At 41.6% G+C, this 18487-nt stretch overlaps 1 protein-coding gene across 2 annotated transcripts in view; it reads right to left on the reverse strand.

Moving 5' to 3' along the window:
- The window catches only part of grm8b (glutamate receptor, metabotropic 8b), a 137689-nt gene that overhangs the window by 83897 nt on the left and 35305 nt on the right, over positions 1-18487 (reverse strand). For both annotated transcript variants that reach the window (XM_034588738.1, XM_034588737.1), the window contains one exon: positions 7821-8037. In XM_034588738.1, coding sequence (XP_034444629.1) covers positions 7821-8037 — 217 coding nt within the window. The remainder of the gene's footprint in view (positions 1-7820; positions 8038-18487) is intronic.

The raw sequence follows: 18487 nt of genomic DNA on the forward strand, positions 1-18487 counted from the left end.
TGATTACTGAGAATTACAGCTTGTCGGACCACTGTTATTATTTTCAATTGTCATTATCATTTTTTGGGTTATTACTTTTGTAAGGCTCAATACTCCAGTCAGACTGCCCGACCAGAATTCATTGGGAGAGGTTCTGTGTTCTCTGGGTTGTCACCTTTGCGACCACCTATGCTTACATCTCAACAGGTTAAAACAATGGACGTCATTTTTTCTAAACTCAAATATAAGTAGTTTACTTTGACTCAACCCCTCTGTCTTTCTGCCCCAAGTACTCACTGTGCCACTGTTTGTGAAAGCTGAATGTTCTCCCGGAGCCCCTTTTTGTCCAAATGAGTTATTTTTGTATCTTTATAGGAACAAGTGACCTTGGGATTGAAAGTCACAGGAAGGGTAGAGAAAGTTCGATCAGGTTTTATTATTATACTGTTTATGTGTTTAAGTTTCTGTCAGTATAAAATGCATGTTTTCTATGAAAATAGCGTGCAGTGATGCCGCTCTGACTGTGATGATTACACAAAGCTACATTTCAGCTCAATAAATAAATAAAGTGAACTTCCACCAGTTTTGTTGAAGCTGCGATGCTCGTCAGTATGTCAGCATTCCAACTCATGAGTACTCAATAGTAATTAGTATTTTATTACAGAAGTAATCAGAACTCATGTGTGCACACTCAACTCCAAACAAGCCCTCAAATTCTGATCTTAACTACAAAACCTGTATTGTGATGCAATAGCAGTCCAAAGACAGACTGGCTGACACAGTGGTGTTCGAGCGTTTATGACAAAAGTTTCACCTTCCATTCTAGAAAATGTAAGTAATTATTATTTCTGTTCCTTTGGAAAATAAATTAACTTGGTACTGAATTCCTTTTCTAAAAACCTATCTAGTCTAGAGTTCTCATGTGTTAATTTTCTCTGAATCAGGATAAATTACCAGCAGATTAACTGATTCCAAAAATATATATTTGTCCACAGCAAGAGTTTCACCACTTTCACCCGTGAGGCTCAAAGCCGCGGACCCGTTTGGCACAGTTCAGGCCTTATGGACACAAAAAGGGGCCCATGCAGGGCCCGAGGATGAGAGCTCACATGGACTCAAACGAAGGCCATCACACATGCTGGAGTGGAGAATATATACAGTGATGGAGCCGCAGGTCATCTTCATCTGAATCCTGTCTATTTACTGGAAATAACTCTGAATAAACATTGAAAACCAGACGACTGTGTTAGTGGTCTGTGAGGCGGTGACAGTGACTCAGCTGAGCACGCAGGAGGTCAAGGCTCTCTGGAGTTCAGGTCGAGTTCAAACACTTCAAAGGCGAATGGGCAAGAAAACACATTTAATCCATGATTCAAAGGATTATCAAGCTGAGGAACTGATCATTGAGGCATTTGGATTTTTACGGCAGAATGTTAGTTAAACGTGAAAGGGGGGGACAGCTCAGACGAGGAGCTTCCAGGAAAAAAATGACTCATTTTCCAGTGATATGATGTAAATGCTCCTTAAATGTATTGCTGCTTCGCCCTGCTAGTGAGCTCACACTCTCCTCCCTGGGAAACTGTGCTGTCGTCGGCCCGGTGAGCCAGCACAGAACAACCCAGGACAGCTCAGCCTGGTGGAGAGAGGCACCAAGGCAGCCCACCTGGCCCATCATGGTGAAAACCACAAGGAAAGCTGACTGTAGGTCTGGGACTCTGCCACACAGTTGCATTCCAGGTGTCGCTAACTGATTATGAGCTGGGTGGATCAGCAACTACTCAGAAACTAATTAAAAAACAGGTTCTACTTAAAATTCCATATGAGCTTCTTTGATTTGATGCAGTTTTGCAGATATGTGTGAAAAATAAGTTATAAAAAACGTTGTGTTATCTTTGATATTTCAGTACACCATCTTTCTATACCTGCAGGTTACATTGTTGGACAGGGGGAGTTGAGGCACAATAACAGTAACTCACACTGTCAGGATCAGACACAGTTGAATCTATATCTATTGTGTATATTAATAAGAATTGTAGCTAAATTGCATATTATATAAATAGATGAATATTATAGATTGTCTATCCAGAGCCCTTAGAACGTATAAGCTCTTAAATAATCAATGCAAATTAAATTTCATTCTTATAATAGCCTGGATATGACATGATTCACTTTTGTCATGTAACGTTTCACTCACAGAGCAGTGCAGGAGTAAAAGTGTGGTGGGCTGTAACTTGACAAAACTCGTGTTGTCTTAAAAACCTAGCTGATGGAAGTAGAGATGGGTGATGGAATCAGAGGGCAGCATGGCTTGTTTTTATTGGCTGCTCTGATAGCTGTTGTGTCTGGCTGACAGCAGGGAGGCACTCTGCGGTGAGGCAGGAGCCATAATCAAGACACAAACGTTTACTTCCTCTGACTGTTGTCCAATTCCAGACAAAGACATGAAAACAAAAGTTTTAGGTAAAAAGAAAGACATGTGCACTGAAACTACATGTGCAGGGGAGAGAAAGATTCCTCAAGGAGTTGTGGGCTACAAATAACAAATAGGTTTTTTTTTTTAAAAGCATTGACCAAACAACTACAAGCTCCTGATGTATTATGGCCAAACCAGAAGTGCTGACTCTGAACATCCTGACTCGGACACAGGCCACTGCACTGCTCTTGCAGCAGTTATAGTTTGGACAGGACAACACATTAGCTGTGTCATCAGAAACGGACATTGCTTCGATGACTGATCATAAGAACGGTCATCATTTTTCTCTTCCTTACCTCTACATGGGAGGAACTAATAAGTGAGGATAAGACAAGAGACTTTGAAGACACTTTAGTGCCTGTTCTAAATCTGCCTGTTTGTAACGTTGTATTCTCTTGTCCTCTGTTAATGCTCTGGAGCTACTTCAGAATTATTCCTTGTCATTGGTGAGTCCTACTCAGTCCTAAACAGTTCTACAATATACTGTCACTTTTTGTGTTTGTGTGCTGGACGTTGTGTGCAGAATGTCCCTTAAAAAGAATTCTAAGTCAACAGCAGCGTTGCCAGATGGGAAATGTTGAAGCGTCGTACCAGAAGCGTAAAATTATCGTATTTTGAGGAAAATTATCTGTGTCGAGATTCAGAAAAGCACTTGTTTGGAAACCCTGCTCCAAAATGTGCTGTCCCCCACTGCAGGAACAAACTGAGCTGAGCGCTGTCGTCGTGCTCGCAAGTCACGTTCATCAACATGATTGTCTGGAAACACGTCACCTGAGAAGAGATGCGTAAACACAGACGTGATCCATATTTTACCACCCAGATTACAACTGATAATACTAAGTGTACAAAAATTATCAAATTATTATACATAATGGAAATTTTTGCATTATTGATAGTACAGAGGGCAAATACGATAATTATCGAACATGTGGCAACACTGGACAACAGCGTCCTTACACACACACACACACACACACACACACACACACACACACACACACACACACACACTGCTGCAGCTTTGAGTGGAGCTACTTCCCAGCAGCCCAGAGAACCAACTATGACATCACAGATTGGGAAGAGGTGACCTCCACCTGTCCTATAGAGCTCTGCCCCTTCCTCAGCTTAACTCAAGCCTCGACCCGCCGCATGGCAGAGAGATCACAGTGTTTCGAACCATTCGTCTATGAAGCCGCTCGCCGCAGCAGCCGTTGCCATGGAGAGGATTCACGGGGCATCGGCGGCAGTGATCTGGTGTTATGCTGCAGCCATTAGTGCAGGTCTCAGTAGACCTCGGGTTACACACATCAGTAACATCTGTTCACGTCTCAGCAGCTGGATCATCAGGTCGGGGAGGAGATCCTTCTTTCACCCTCCACCACCTTCTCCTTTTCTTTTCAATGCTTTCTCCAGCATGTCTGTCCATCTCTCCTTCAGCCCTCTTCCTCCCCTTCTACCCTGTCCTTCCCTTTTCAACTCTACTCTTACTTCCTTCTCCATCTCCTTTCCTCCTATAGCTCATTCCCATCTCCTCCTCTTCATCTTTCACTACCCCCTTCTTTCCTCTTCCAACAGCTATTCTCCACCCCCTGTCTTTACCTTATTCCCTTCTCCCTCTCCTCCTTCCCTCTTCACCTCCTCCTTTCTTTCTTCACCTCCTTCTTTCCTCAATACCAAATCCAGTATCATCATTGCCTCATTTCCTCCCTTTACCACTCGGCCTTGTTTTCCTTCACTGTCTTTTATGCCTCCTATCTTACACTTAAGCGTCCTACTCTACATCTCACTCTTCCAGCTCCATCTACCTCATCTTTTCCTCTCCTGCCTTATCTGTTTTTCTGCACGTCTTTTTCTCCTCTACATTCTCCTTGTAGATTTTCCTCCTGATCTCCTTTCAACTAATCCTTCCATCTCTCCTGTCTTCTATTCCCTTCTTTCCCTAAACCACTTAAATAGCCGTGACAGGAAATAGATTTACAGCTAATTATACACAATGGGGCTTTTCACACCAGAATGAAATATGGAAGCTAATTAGTTATCAGCTCTAATCAACACATCTTCCTTTATCATGTCTGTTCCATGTGTTGGGAATCCTGCAGCAGCTTCACATGCAACTCCCATTGATATAAATATGAAATCCAATCTGCTAATGAAGTTTGTGTGTGTGTGTGTGTGCGTGTGCGTGTGCGTGTGTGTGTGTGTGTGTGTGTGTGCGTTTGCAGAGACGCGTGGAGCAGCATCAGTCATGAAGACTCACTGATCCCACAGGAACCACAGCTGCTTTCTGCACAGCGTCTCGTTATTAATCTGAATCTTTTAAACTCCGCGATCGCAGCCATTCTTCACGATTATCGCTGCCGCCGTTTTCAAACCGATTACACCAGTGTCACACGCCCAGCTAAATCTGTCTGTGTTACAGCTTCCTGGTACAAAGCACTGCTCCTGGTGACGCAAGTCTAAGAGAATTCTTAGAAGTATGGTCTATCTAAGAACTTCTTACATTTACGACCCAGGTGAAAATAAAATTGTCGAAGCATCTCAGCCCTTAAGAGGTGACCAACTGTCAGGAGGAGGACTTCATAGTGTGATGAGAAAAGATGAGTGAAGGACCAGGATGAACTTTGAGTTAGTGTCACCTGTGCATGAAGAAACTGTTTATGTGCTGCAGTTGGACAACAGCACACAGAACCACTCTACACACAACCAGAAGGAATGAGGTGTTCATCTGCTGCAGTTTTCTCTCACACCTGCTTCCTAACAGTAAACACTGGTCATCCGTCTGCTTGGTTTATCTGCTTCTTTTATTTGCCTCCATCGCTGTTTACTTGTTTGCTGGATTACAGTAGATTTACACGCATCGCTGCTACATATGTAGACTAGTCAGCAAGCTGAGCTGTTTTCCCTTCTTTAATATAAATACGTTATATAATTAGCAGCATGGTATATAAATGTAAGCCATTAAATAGAACAACCCAGCATGTGAACTATATATATGTATATATGTAAGTGCAGCTTACAATTTATTCAACTGAGATATTAACTAAGTCAAATTCATGCACTTTCACCACTTGATGTCAATTAATCCTACACACTAAACCTTTAACATGTTATATTTATATTATGTATTGTGCTAGTTGACCATTCCACAGGGCTCCTCCACACGCCAGAGACAAGGTGTTGCTTTTCAGCATACTTTTATTGTTCCTTTCACACACACGTCAGCAGACATAAATTATCTAACTTAAGGGGTCTAGCTTTGCAGCTCAGTCCTTTCTGGTTTCTGTCCTGTCTGTCCTCCCGTGTGTGTCTTTGTCTTGAGTGTCTCTCAGCATTCTCAGGCCTGCTTGTTTCTCTCCGCGTGATTCTCTCCGTGACTGTTCCTCTGAGGCAGCTCAGCCGCTGCCTTGTAAACCTGAGGATCAATCAGCCAACAGCTCTTACCTGCGCTAATTGATCCTCTGGTACAGGTGAAGGTGCTCTCCCAGTCCCCTCACCTCCGCATACCCCCATCACCAAATTCAGGCAAGGGAGCCATCTAGCCTTACCTACTCCCCCCTGGTGTCTGTTATAATAAAGTAATTAAGGAGAGTTGTTTGGAAGGATAAACATGAGCTGCAACACGATTCTCATTAGCTCTATAATCAATACAGTGATACATCCGGCTACAATCTGTGTTACTGAAAGTAATCTGAAATTCAAATATTCTGCTCTCTAAATGGACAACAATAAAATATGCAAGGATTTTTGCTTACCCAGAAAACAACAATTCACAGTTTCTTCTCGTTGATCAAATATCACCGTTTCTTTTTAAACAGCAAATGTTGAGTTCATAAAGACACGTTCTCCACAGGAGTGTAACCAGGAGGGTCCCTGAGACTTTTTTTTCTGTACCACTTGGGTGTGACCACGGAGCTGTTACTGTGTCCCACTCCTGTATGTAATGGTCATGGTTAGTACATACTGAGATAATTAGCAGGAGCTAGTTAGTTGGCTCCACTGTGGGTTAAGAAACTGCTGCTGTAGCTGTGATAGCTCATTTCTGGATAGTGGGAGGAAGTGGACAGCTGTCGTCTATCTTCATATACAGTCTATGGTATTATTTTGTCTCTATAGGAAACAACTCATCATTGTGAAAGCAAATTACAGGTAGATCCCAGTCTGTCTGAAGTTATGGTTGCTGTTGACAATTATAGGTTTTTAACGAAAGAAATATGAAATAAGAGCACTTTTAGTTTTGATATGCATCTAAATTTGCACTGAATTTAAAGTATTTATGGTAAAAGAAAAGTAAAAAACTGTAAAATGTCTGGCACCAAAAGTTGCCAAACACCATTAAATTACAGAACAAACCTTTAACTAATCTGAAGATATTCAAAAACAGTACAGAAACAAATAAGATTCAGCAAAAAGTTGTGTATTATTTGTATATCTAGATTTCCCAAAAATATGTTTTCAGAGTGCAACTGACAAAACCCACATAAAAAAGGGATTACTTGATTTGTGAGAGGTCAGTGTGCAGCTCACAAGTAATGCCACAAACACAACTGATTACACAGAACACATGTTAGCATGTATCGCTACCTCAGCCGGTGCCGCCCACACCCCTCCCACTTGTCTACAGTACATCTCCTATGCCAACAGCTGCAGACGGAGAATCAGCCACAGTTGTATCCACATCAACAATTGACACGTCACTGCCCAATATGCCACAGTTGTAGAGGGAATGTAGCAAGTGTTGTGAAATGAAAGAGATTATTCACTTCATGTGACATTTTTCTCCTCATCAATTTGTTCCCCTCATCCTGCGCTTTGATAGTTATTTGTACCAAAACCACTGGATGTTGTTCAGGAAATATGGGAAGTGACAGCCTGCATTCTCAACTTCAATGAGTTTTACAGTTTGTTTGTTTTTTGTCATCATTTCTTCATGCATCATCATGCAAGTAGTCTGAGAGAAAATGGGAGGGTCTGCAGCTGCCAATCACAACCTCTGATTCATCCACAAAACACACAACACACGCACATACAAGCACTAACACACACACACAGTGACCTCCAACATATGTAGAAAGTAATGAATTTCAACATGTCTCTCAAAATCGAATTATTATAATTATATATAATTATATTATAATTATTGTAGGAGCTTGTCTAAGAGCGAACGTTGGTGTGATTACTTCACAGTGACCAGCTGAGGTGAAGAATCAGCTTCTTGAGTAATTACATCTTGGGTCAGTGAAACGCCTTCTCATCCTGCTCAAAACGCACCGAGCAGAATCGTACCACTAGTTTAACAACCAGCAGCGTGAAAAGCCCAGCAGTCAAGCAAACTATAGGCTCCAGTCAAAAATACCTCAAGGTTTCCTACCTGAATCCCTGGAGATCTGGACGAAGGCCTCTACGCCGCTCTCGCCATAGTTTCCCTCGGAGGCGAGCGTGGACACGTAGTTCCAGCCCATCGCCGTCACGATGTCCAGCATGGCCTGAGCCTGGTAGGAGTCTGGAGGGACCACGCGGACGAAGAAGTCGTAGCGGGTGTTGTCGCTGAGCTCTGGAGCTGTTGAAGCGTAGCTAATCTGAGGAATCTGTGGAGACACACAGGGGGTAAATGTTAGTTTCAAACTATTGGAATAGTATAAATATTGGCACAGTGTGTAGCCTTCTTTAACCCTAAGAAGCCTACAGAGACAAAGAAAAACCTTGACATAGAGACTTTGGGTTATACCACCGACAGTTGCAGTTCCACCTCAACAGGCCTAGGAATACACCCACACATGAATACCAACATGGGGCTAAGTGCTGGGAAATTTCCACTTCAGTGAACCAGCAGGCTTCTGTTCTTTTATCACATTTGCACACATGGTAAATCTGCTCTTGGTTTCATGAAGCCACTTTCTAAGTTGCCTTTGGAACGCGGAGAATCACACGATTCACCATTTACAGCACCATTATAAATGTTTCAAAAGTTGTTTTGTTGAACATGTGCTTATGTTGCAGCGATGCTACGCTTGTCCCAGGAGGATGGGTTTCTATCTTATCTTACTCTTTTCTAATTCTATAAAGTCTTAGACAGGAGACTAAGTAGGGAACGGACGATAGAAAACAGCTGGTCTCACAGTATATCTGTTGAGATTTAAACCCATCAAGTGTGAACCTTAAATCCTGACCTTACTCTGCTTCCTGTTGTTCAGTTTCTTGTCAGAGTCGAGTTAGCGAGCTGTGCTGTGTGAGTTTAGGAGGCGGATCAGGGCATAGATCCTGCAGCAGAAGGGCCGACAGGCCCGGTGGGGATGGATAATGGTCCTTTATAGAAGGATTGAAGGGCTGATTGATTTCACTTCAGTCAGAGGCTGAGGTGTTGGGCCGTGTGCCGCCGAATGCCTCATCAGGATTCACAGAGGAGGATGAGGAGGGAGGAAGACGGATGGCATCGGGCCTGACAGCAATACAAATGTCACTCGGCCTGGCTTGCTCAGCGACAGGCAGCAAATTAAAGGCCTGTACTGTAAATACAAACCTGTCTGAGAGCCGACACTATCAGAGCGCTGCAGGTTTAACACATCACACAGGGGCTGAAGTTTATTTTCACCAGAGCTGAACACAAACACACCTGAGCTTCTAACGCTTTACTGACTTTTTAAACTGAAGACAATTTGAATGTTTTCTGTGAGTTGAGGAGACTTATGGAAAATTGGGGGATGGGGCTGTCCAAAATGTTAACTTTTCAAAAACTCTGAAGACATTACCCACTTTACATTTTAAGAAGAATTCCACACACGTTATGCTTCAAACCTGGAGGGAGGAGGAAAACTCCCTTTAGGAAACTCTGAGACCAACTTTACAGTTTACAACAGACTTTAAACATGTTGAGAGGAAACAAAAGTCAAAGATCCTATTTTCAGAGAAGTGATGACAACAATAGACTGTGTGGAAAAGAAAAAAAAAGAAAAAACATAGGTGCATAACTCTACTGCTCTTAATCCAAACCCTGCACCTTGAGTCAGATATGAGGTTTTGATGTGACAATGGATGTGATTAATGGAGGTGTGAGTCACACACACACACACACACACACACACACACACACACACACACAGTTAGAGTACCGTAAAGGCAGAACTAGCTGCAGATGCATGAGAATATGACGAGGACCCTCCATTAGCATTAATGATGCATTGTGAGCTGAATAAACAGCAGCATCACTTATTGATGCTCAAGCAGCTGCTGCTCCATTAAGGACACATCAGCTCCTCATATTTACACACCGTGTTTCAGTATTTAAAGGACCATACCAATGTTTTCACCATGTTTTATCTGATTTAATGGCAGTCGTGTTGCAGTAATGGCGTTTCAGAAGCAGATCACAGGGTTGTGTACGTGTGATCAGAGCATGTGGAGTGAACCCGCACATTCTCATAACTAATCCAGCCTTTTACCAGGGGCTGCACCCAATCGGACATGCCTGCAGAACCCCCACAGAACCTCCAACTTTAGTCAATATGATCAAACTCTGAGCTGCTTCACACAAAGTTAGTCACATGGTCTGATCATATCTGTCGCACATGTTAACGTCAGACGCAGATGTAAATGAGCTGCAGTTCATCTGACTAACATATAAAGTGCAGCGAAATAAGATCTGGTGCTGAACTGATAAACCTGGGCAATAATACAATAACTACAACATAAATGTCATAGTTACTCTGCTCATAAAGAGGAGTTTAATAACTTCAATTGGGAGCTAAATTCATTCTTTAAACTTAAGAGAAATAATAATGTGACAATTATTGCGCTAATTATCGTTACCAACTTAATTTTTGACCATGTCCTCCATCACTACATTCTGCTGATTAACTTCAGTGACTGATGAAAGTTAAGTTCAGGGATTGCAATAGTTATCAAGTTCATATTTAAACTCATTCTTTTCTTCAAAAGAACCACATGACACAAACATGCATATATCTTTTGTGTCATGTCAATTTGGCCCATCCCTTCCATGTTCTTTCAGTACTACATACACAACACATGGAAAAATGTATGGAAAATGTACAAATAATGAAAAAGAAACAAATGAAAAGAAATATAGAGATTAAAATGATCATCATCTTCATCTCTGTGCTCCTAGTTTAATGGCCTCCAACTATAGATTAGCACCAACTGTCTACAAGTGATGCCCCATCTCCTTATATTCACAGCAATGAATGGAAAGGCTCAATACATAGCATTTTCCTTTTTATATGTTCTGGACATTTGGTTACAATTTGCAGTTATTTTGGATGAAACTCATTTCACCTGTTTACGTCCACAGTTGAACTTTTCCTGTTGTTAACCAGACCTCAGGAGCTTTTAGACGCAACATGCAGGACAGACATGTTGTTTTCTTTGCAGATGATTTGGTTTTGGATGGCTGACCTCCAGGCTGTGGCCAGAGAGCTGGCCGCCCTGAGTCGGAGGTGGAGGTGCCCTTCACGTTGAGCTACTGAGCAAAGTTCAGGGGTTCAAATATCTGAGGGGTTTTGTGAGGGTGAGAATGTCAAGTAGCTAAGACTATATGAGCATAATTTTCTCTTCAGTCTGAAAATTAGATGATTGGTATGATTTGGAAAGTGGTCAACGAGGATGTGAATTACAATCAGTGATTCTTATTAAGTAAATTGAGTAAAACATGAAAAACGCCGCTACAGTCCTTTAACAAGCGAGATTTGTGGGGAAGAAAAGCGACATGAAATTACAACGGTAATGATAATAATCACAATAATAACTGATGTGGTTTGTGAAATGAGCGTCTCGCTGTAGTCTCACAGAGTTTCAAATGTGCTTTTGGATAAATTGCGATACTCTCAGAGACAGATCTAAATTGAGCCCTGCTGGTGGCTTCTGAAGGAGTCGCCGCCACCACTGGATGAGCAGCAATTTTAATTAGCAGCCTAATTGGAAACCCTGCTGATCAGCTCGCCACACACTCATATCTCCAGCCTCACAGCGGTGCAATCACCAGCTCAAAAAAGAAAACACGGAGGTAGTGGTGAGGGCATGTGGTGGTTGATTTCATTATTTATTACCGCTCATGTGTTTATTTTGAACAAGGGTAGATGCTCAGAACATCTGAACGGATCTATAATCTATAATCAATCTACTGTCTCGTTGTATTCAAGGATTTAATTTTAACCTCCATCACGGTTGAAAACAACATCAAAATCAATGATTACTCAAAGGCATCATCAATGAGACGATCCTCTTGCTTTACAAGCAAACCTACAAAAAAATGGTAAATGCTTATGAGAACATACATCACTCCAGTTAAATGAAATCAATGTGATAACAATATCTCAGATTTATGCACAACATGTACAGAGTTAAATTCTGTTAAATAAGATCCTTTTGGGAGGAGCTTGGAAAAGTAATAGGAAATATTGTCTAATAGGACGTTCCAATGGACTGTGGCCTTTTTTTATTTTTGGACACAAAAAAAAAAATTAGTTCTACCTGATGAGACCTTGCACTTTGTTGAAGATGAGTGTTAATGCAAGTTTAAATAGGGTATTTGTATATCCCCATTAAACAACAAGGAAATTCAAAGAGCTTTGGTTTCCATAAATAAGTCACTAAAGCTGCTTTCAGGCGTGCACGGAACTGTATTTTCTCTGGAGGAGTTACATGTGTGAAATGTCCGAGTGAGACTCTCCGCAGTCTCTGCAGACTTTCTCTGCCTGGCCTCCTAGTATAAAGTCGGTAGAGCTCTAGGAGAAGTCGATGTGAGAACACAGCAGGGGATCACACGAATGAGTGGGGGGGGGTTGATGACACTTCAAACACGCTACATACGCAAAAAAAGGAAAAAGGAAAAGAAAACAAATATCTCCTGGTGAAAAAGCAGTGTCACACACGTAGTAGACACCGACGAAGATGTCTGAAGAGTTTGTGATGATAAAAGCCGTCTATGTGTTGTCAAAAAAACCACGTGATCTCCACCTCTCGCATTAATAATGTGGAGGATTAGTTGCAAATGTGTCAAAGGCAAACTGGTTAAACTCTGTAGCCAATTCTTCTGATTTTACCCACAGGTCATGTCTGAAAACGGTTTAACACTGTAAAAAGTTTGACTGTTGACTCAGACATTGGCACCGTAAAGGTCAGCTCCTCTCTGTCTGTCGGTCTCTGTCTGTGTGTCTGTCTCCAAATGACCTATTTCTGTCTGTATATTACTGACCATTCTGTCTCTCTGTCTGTCTGTCTCCAACTGACCTATTTCTCTGTCTGAAAATACTGACCTGTCTTTCTCCCTGTCTATAACTGACCTGTCTGCATCTCTGTCTTTTACTGACCTGTCTGTCTGTCTGTTTATCTGTCTTCCTGTCGAGAACTTCTCTCTCTGTCTGTCTGTTTATCCGTCTCCCTGTCTATAACTGACCTGTCTGTCTGTCTGTCTGTCTGTCTTCTCCAGCCTGTCGACAGGTTGGACTAAACAAACTCAAAGTTCCAAAAATGTGTTATCTTTACACAGATTTCCTCAGTTGCTGAAAACAGCAAAATTATCATAAGCACCTGATAGAGACTGTGTGATGGCCGTGTATTTCTATTAAGACAATAATTGGGATGGAAACACTTTGCTCCCTCTAACTGAGTAGCAGCTACCATTTGCCCCACCTGTCTCTCTGTGTGTGTGTGTGTGTGTGTGTGTGTGTGTGTGTGTGTATCTTTACATTCGAGGACACGTTCGCTTTTTGTCATCTCTGGTGTTTTCTTTGGCAAGTGATTGATGCTCGTCATCACGCGACAGCCTCAAGCTTTCTGCCTGACTAAACGATGAAAGAAGAAATCCATCTGAGGCGACAGCAAACGTCCATCGTCCTTCACTCAGTGCTCAGATTTTCTTATTTAAAGTAAAGGCTCTATTTACTGTCATCGCGCTCTTTCCGGGACAACAAACAGCTTCGGCCTTGGGGCAAAAATCCTACATGATTCCTGTTGTTGCTGCTCCGTTTCTCTTAATCTTTCTCTCTTGCAGCGATCCTGAAATCAGGATGAAGTCACAATGACTCACTGCTCTGCTCAAAATGGACCAAACAGAAGTACAATTACTCAACATACAGGCAGTTTGCTGTTTAATTAATTATACCTCAAATTATTCGATATGACATTTACGCTTTTAATGTCCCAATGATTTTCTTTAAAAAAGGTTATTCTTAAAACATGATTCACATTGGACACTTGGAAAAGTTGTTGAGGCCTCGACCCCCGCCACCCTACCGCTCTGAGCAGTATGAATATATCTTGTAAATTATTCATTGTGGAAAACTGAATAATAAAGACATGCTCTCGTACATGTAAGCTTAAAATATGCCTTTTTGCAAGGATACCCCCCACCCCCCATACATGCGCCCTCACCTGCCGCATTATTCATTTCATTTTGCAATAAGTTTTAACTTCATTATGCCAAGTGAATGCAACCTAGCCCACTGACAAGTGGAAAAGACTCAAGATGCAACATTATGGCTGTGTGCAAGACATACAGTATAGCTCTATAATCAGCTGTTGGATTAAATGGCATGTATGTATGAATGCAGCATTTCTAGTTTTCACAACCACTCAAAGTGTTACAGCTCTCATCCACCCATGCACACATCCCATTCACACGGACCTCCCGAGTAGTGGACAACCTGAGCCACAGAGGCACATCAAATAAAGCTGCAAGATTATGTGATCGACAATGAGTAGTTGACCCTGATTAAAAAAGTGCAACAATTAGTGAATAGATCAAAGTCGTTTGACAGACAAGTGGTTTGCAGAAACTTTACAACAATGAATTATTGAAATAAGTTGTAGCAATAAAAAATGCAGGTTCTCAGTCTCAATTTCTCTCAATCTGTCATGAAAACCTCTGTGAGGAAAAACATGTTCATACCTTTCTGTCATTTCACAGACCTCTAAGCTATAAGTGTGCTAGATGACACAAGTGAGTCAAACGATCTAATTAGCAATATTAAATTAAGAAACAGAGGTGGCTCACGATTGTTCATTAACAGCCACTATAAGTGGAATTATTATAATAAGATTAAAGTAATTTATGAGTTTTGGCATCATATTTTTACATCTACTGTGTAACTTATATCGATTAAGAACACAAAGCCATAATACTTCAGGAATAAATAACTTTTTATGCTATTTTAATACTAACTCAAATTACATGCACACATCAACTTAGTCAGCAGCACTGTTTCTAAATGAGGAATTTACCATAATTAAAACATAATTAGTTCAACCAGAGGAGGAATATATTGATTTAATGATCTTGACTTAATGAGTCCTGCTTCCGTTCTTTCTGATCCAGTTTAGATTTAATTTAATTTGATTCTTGAAAGACTATAAGATTCCCAGCATTACAACCATTTTCAACAGTTTCCAGTACAAATCCATAGACTTTCCTGTAAAACAGCAGAAGATATGTTACTAATGAAAACAAAACTAAAGCATTTAAAACAAATAACTTTACTGTTAAACGCTCATGAAAATTACATGCAAGGCAAAAGAAGCGGGGGTCCATTAATCATTTATGTATTGGAACACTGCAGTCACATACAATTCGCCTGCTCTAACTTGAATTAAATTACAACATATGCTTCATGTGATCAGGACGTTAGGAGGTTTTTCAAATCAAACAGTGGAAACTGGCCTGATTGAGACAGGAAAGTCTGATGGAAATATAAATCAATTCCTCAGGAGCCTGATACGAAACTCATTGGAGAGAACAACACACTCCTGATGGTAACCCGGGTCACATGTCTCTGACAGTGTCTGTTGATGTTCAGAGGAGAGAACAAGGTGAACTGAAGTTCAGTGTGTGATGAGAAAGAAGCTGATCCTCCTTCAGCATCAGAGAAGAAAAACGAACGCCTGTTTGTTTTATTTTTCTTCTGAAGCGACTCACGATGAACTGAGGGAGATCATATAAGTCTGTTAACTCAGCGGTGACACACACACACACACACACACACACACACACACACACACACACACACACACACACACACACACAGAGAAATGGAACCGCACTTTACAACAGTTCAAGTATCATCAATGAGTAATATAGTCAAGTCTCCATACTTTGATTGGCTGTATCATTCCATCAAATTATAATGTTCTTGATGTTTAAAAAAAATTGGTTTAAAGAAACTTTGGATGAGAAATATGAATTTGTAAAAGATGATTCATGCTTCCTTTACTGCTGCTCTACACCTGATTAAGATGTTTTGTTTTTACCCCTCATCTCCTTTCTTCAATTTGCAGAGTCTGAAATAAATATCAGAACAGATTCATCCGTATTGTTTTTTCCTAAAAATAATTCTGACCCATCCCCACTCAGATTCTGTTCATGGGCCACATTATTCATCAGAGTAACAGAAACCTGCCGGCGGCCAAAAATCGATGAACTCCACTGTCCTTCTGCTGACACCCTGTCCAGTCCTGTCTCAGACCTGTCTGAGCCCGAGGACACCGATGTGTCCACCCTGCTGCTGCTCTGTGTCACAGCCAGCTGGTCCTGGCGTGGGCAGCTGACTTTTTGGCCTCAAAAAAACAGCTGATGCCAGCTTTCACCTGGTGTCAGCGGTGAAGCGCTGGAGCCGCCACAAAGAACAAACACACATTTTGAGGCAGTACATGTTTCGACCAGCCAGTCAGGAGCCAGCCCGCCCACTGAGTAAACAAAGAAGAGGGGCCTGATGCCAAACTGTCCTCTGAACATCTTTAATGGCTTTAACTCCACTGTTTAGATTCTGGTCAACGTGTTGAAGTCATCTCTGCCCTGAGGGGATGATGTAAAGTGCTCAGCACTAATGGTCCTTCAGTTCAGAAACATTTTCTCCACAATTCTGCTCAGTGGACTGTGGAGATGAGCTGCTGCATTATGGTTACACAGTCACATATGGAAGTATATGTATGTGAGTGTGTCTCACCCTCAGACAGTGTGGGATGAAGTGATGTTTGAACAGACTGAGTGTATGTCACTTGTGAACGGCTGTTACACTGTTAGGATCACACCTTCAGTTTGTTTGAATTATTAGAAAAACACATGTTTGGGATTCAAGATATTTGAGCTAAAATAAAACATCAATCCATTTTCTGGTGAATTTCTGGAGTTGGTATTACACAGATGTCTCCCACCCAGATCCTCTTAGGGGATCCAGAGGCATTGACGTGCCAAATGAGATGATCAGTTGACGCTCCCCAGTGGGTTCTTGGTCCAGCCCAAGCTCTCCAACCAGCCGGACCTGTCAGGAAAACCTCCAGAGGAAGATTCCCCAGAGCTACCTTGAGCAGATGCCTGAACCACTTCAACTTTTTAACTTTTGATGTGAAAGAGCAGCAGCTCAACTCAAATCTAGTGGGAGCAAGAGAGGGGTCTCTGAACCAGAAGAGATTTCAAGGGGAACGGTCATAAACAGTATAGCCATGGGTACGCTAATCCTCTTTCTTGGAGCAATTTTTAATAAAACACGTGGAAACATGACCTGTTACCTCTCAAACGAGATAATGTTATCATTCATCTGTCTTCTACTATCGTGAGATAGGAGGACAACCTGAAAAGGAACCCTTTGATAACATACACCGCCACAACTGTTTCAGAACATAACAACTACTGTTAGCCACTGGAAATGCTAACACAGCTTTCTCACAGGACGTCACTATCATTCTCCCAGTAGCGCTCCAAATCCAAAGTGCTGAAACACCACAGACTACAGCACACACAAAGAAGACAACAAAATAACAAGGGGCGGATACCTGCATGAACATCTATGAGCAGGTTCAATGTTGGAGGAGAAATCACTGTGAGTTGCCTACATCTTCAAATATAAATATGTTCCCAAGAATTGTTTACCCCACTTTTAAGTGAACAACTATAAAACAAGTGGATGAATTGCATTGATCAGTGATATGTTTAGATTTGTATCCATCAGATAAACCCTTCAGGAGGCTTCTAATCAGTCTCAAATACATTGTGCTGTATAGAACAACACATTTAGAGTCATAAAGAACTATCTTCAGAGAAAAGAAGAACGAGGAGTCCTGCAACAGATGATCTAGCCCTCACAGACCACTGGTCTCAACATGGAGTCAGTCTGGGATCATATGAAGCGACAGAAGACCACAGACAAACTGTGAAAGGTTCTCCAAGACATTCTGAGCAACCTACCAGCCAAGTACCTGAAAAAGCTTTGGTCACTTTAGGATTTCTGCGCTTATTCATTTGACACAGCCTGATGATCAGTCTAGTGAAATAATGTTGAAGTGAATATAATCTTGTTTGGTAAAACTGTAACAATAATTAATTGGTGACCTGCACAGAGTAAATCCATAACAGTTATTACAGTGCACTTGGTTGAGAGCCAAATAATGTATTACTGAACTTGACCAGAATAGTAACACTTCAGGTCAAGGTAGCTTATTTAGGTTTGAGTGTGTTAAGACCAGGAGACGGAGACCACACTAACTGGAATGATACCCACATTCCAGAATTTCACCAAATGTCCTACAACTGGGCTGCTGAGTGCAGAGAAGGGCTCCATGATATTAGGAAAACATGCGACATGCGAATAACGTTGTTGAATATTGCGATGAGGATATGACTTGCGATATATAAACAAATGCTTAAGTATGCAGTGTTAAAGTCTTTCTGCTTTGGTTTCACTGCTAAAATAGACCCCATACAGTAAGTGGTCTATGCAGAAGTTGAAAAAAAGTTTAATGCATTATTTCCATTCCAACAACATGGTTTTGTTGAAAAAAACTCCACCTGGCTATGGAACCAGGGAGCACGGACAGCTCCAGACCCTGAGGGAGAAGGCGCACAGCCCGGCCACAGTGCCACCAAGTCTGGGGCAGACACCGAGGGAGCCATGCACAGCTCCAATAAGTCCACTAAAGTATTAATTTGGACTCTTTTCATACATGTGTGGATCGTGAAAAGTCACAGTTTTTAACAGCTCCTCTCTGTGTCTCTATTATTCGCACTGCACACTGCGTATAACGCGTCAACCA

This window comes from Hippoglossus hippoglossus, chromosome 6 (assembly GCF_009819705.1).
Source record: "Hippoglossus hippoglossus isolate fHipHip1 chromosome 6, fHipHip1.pri, whole genome shotgun sequence".
NCBI lineage: Eukaryota > Metazoa > Chordata > Actinopteri > Pleuronectiformes > Pleuronectidae > Hippoglossus > Hippoglossus hippoglossus.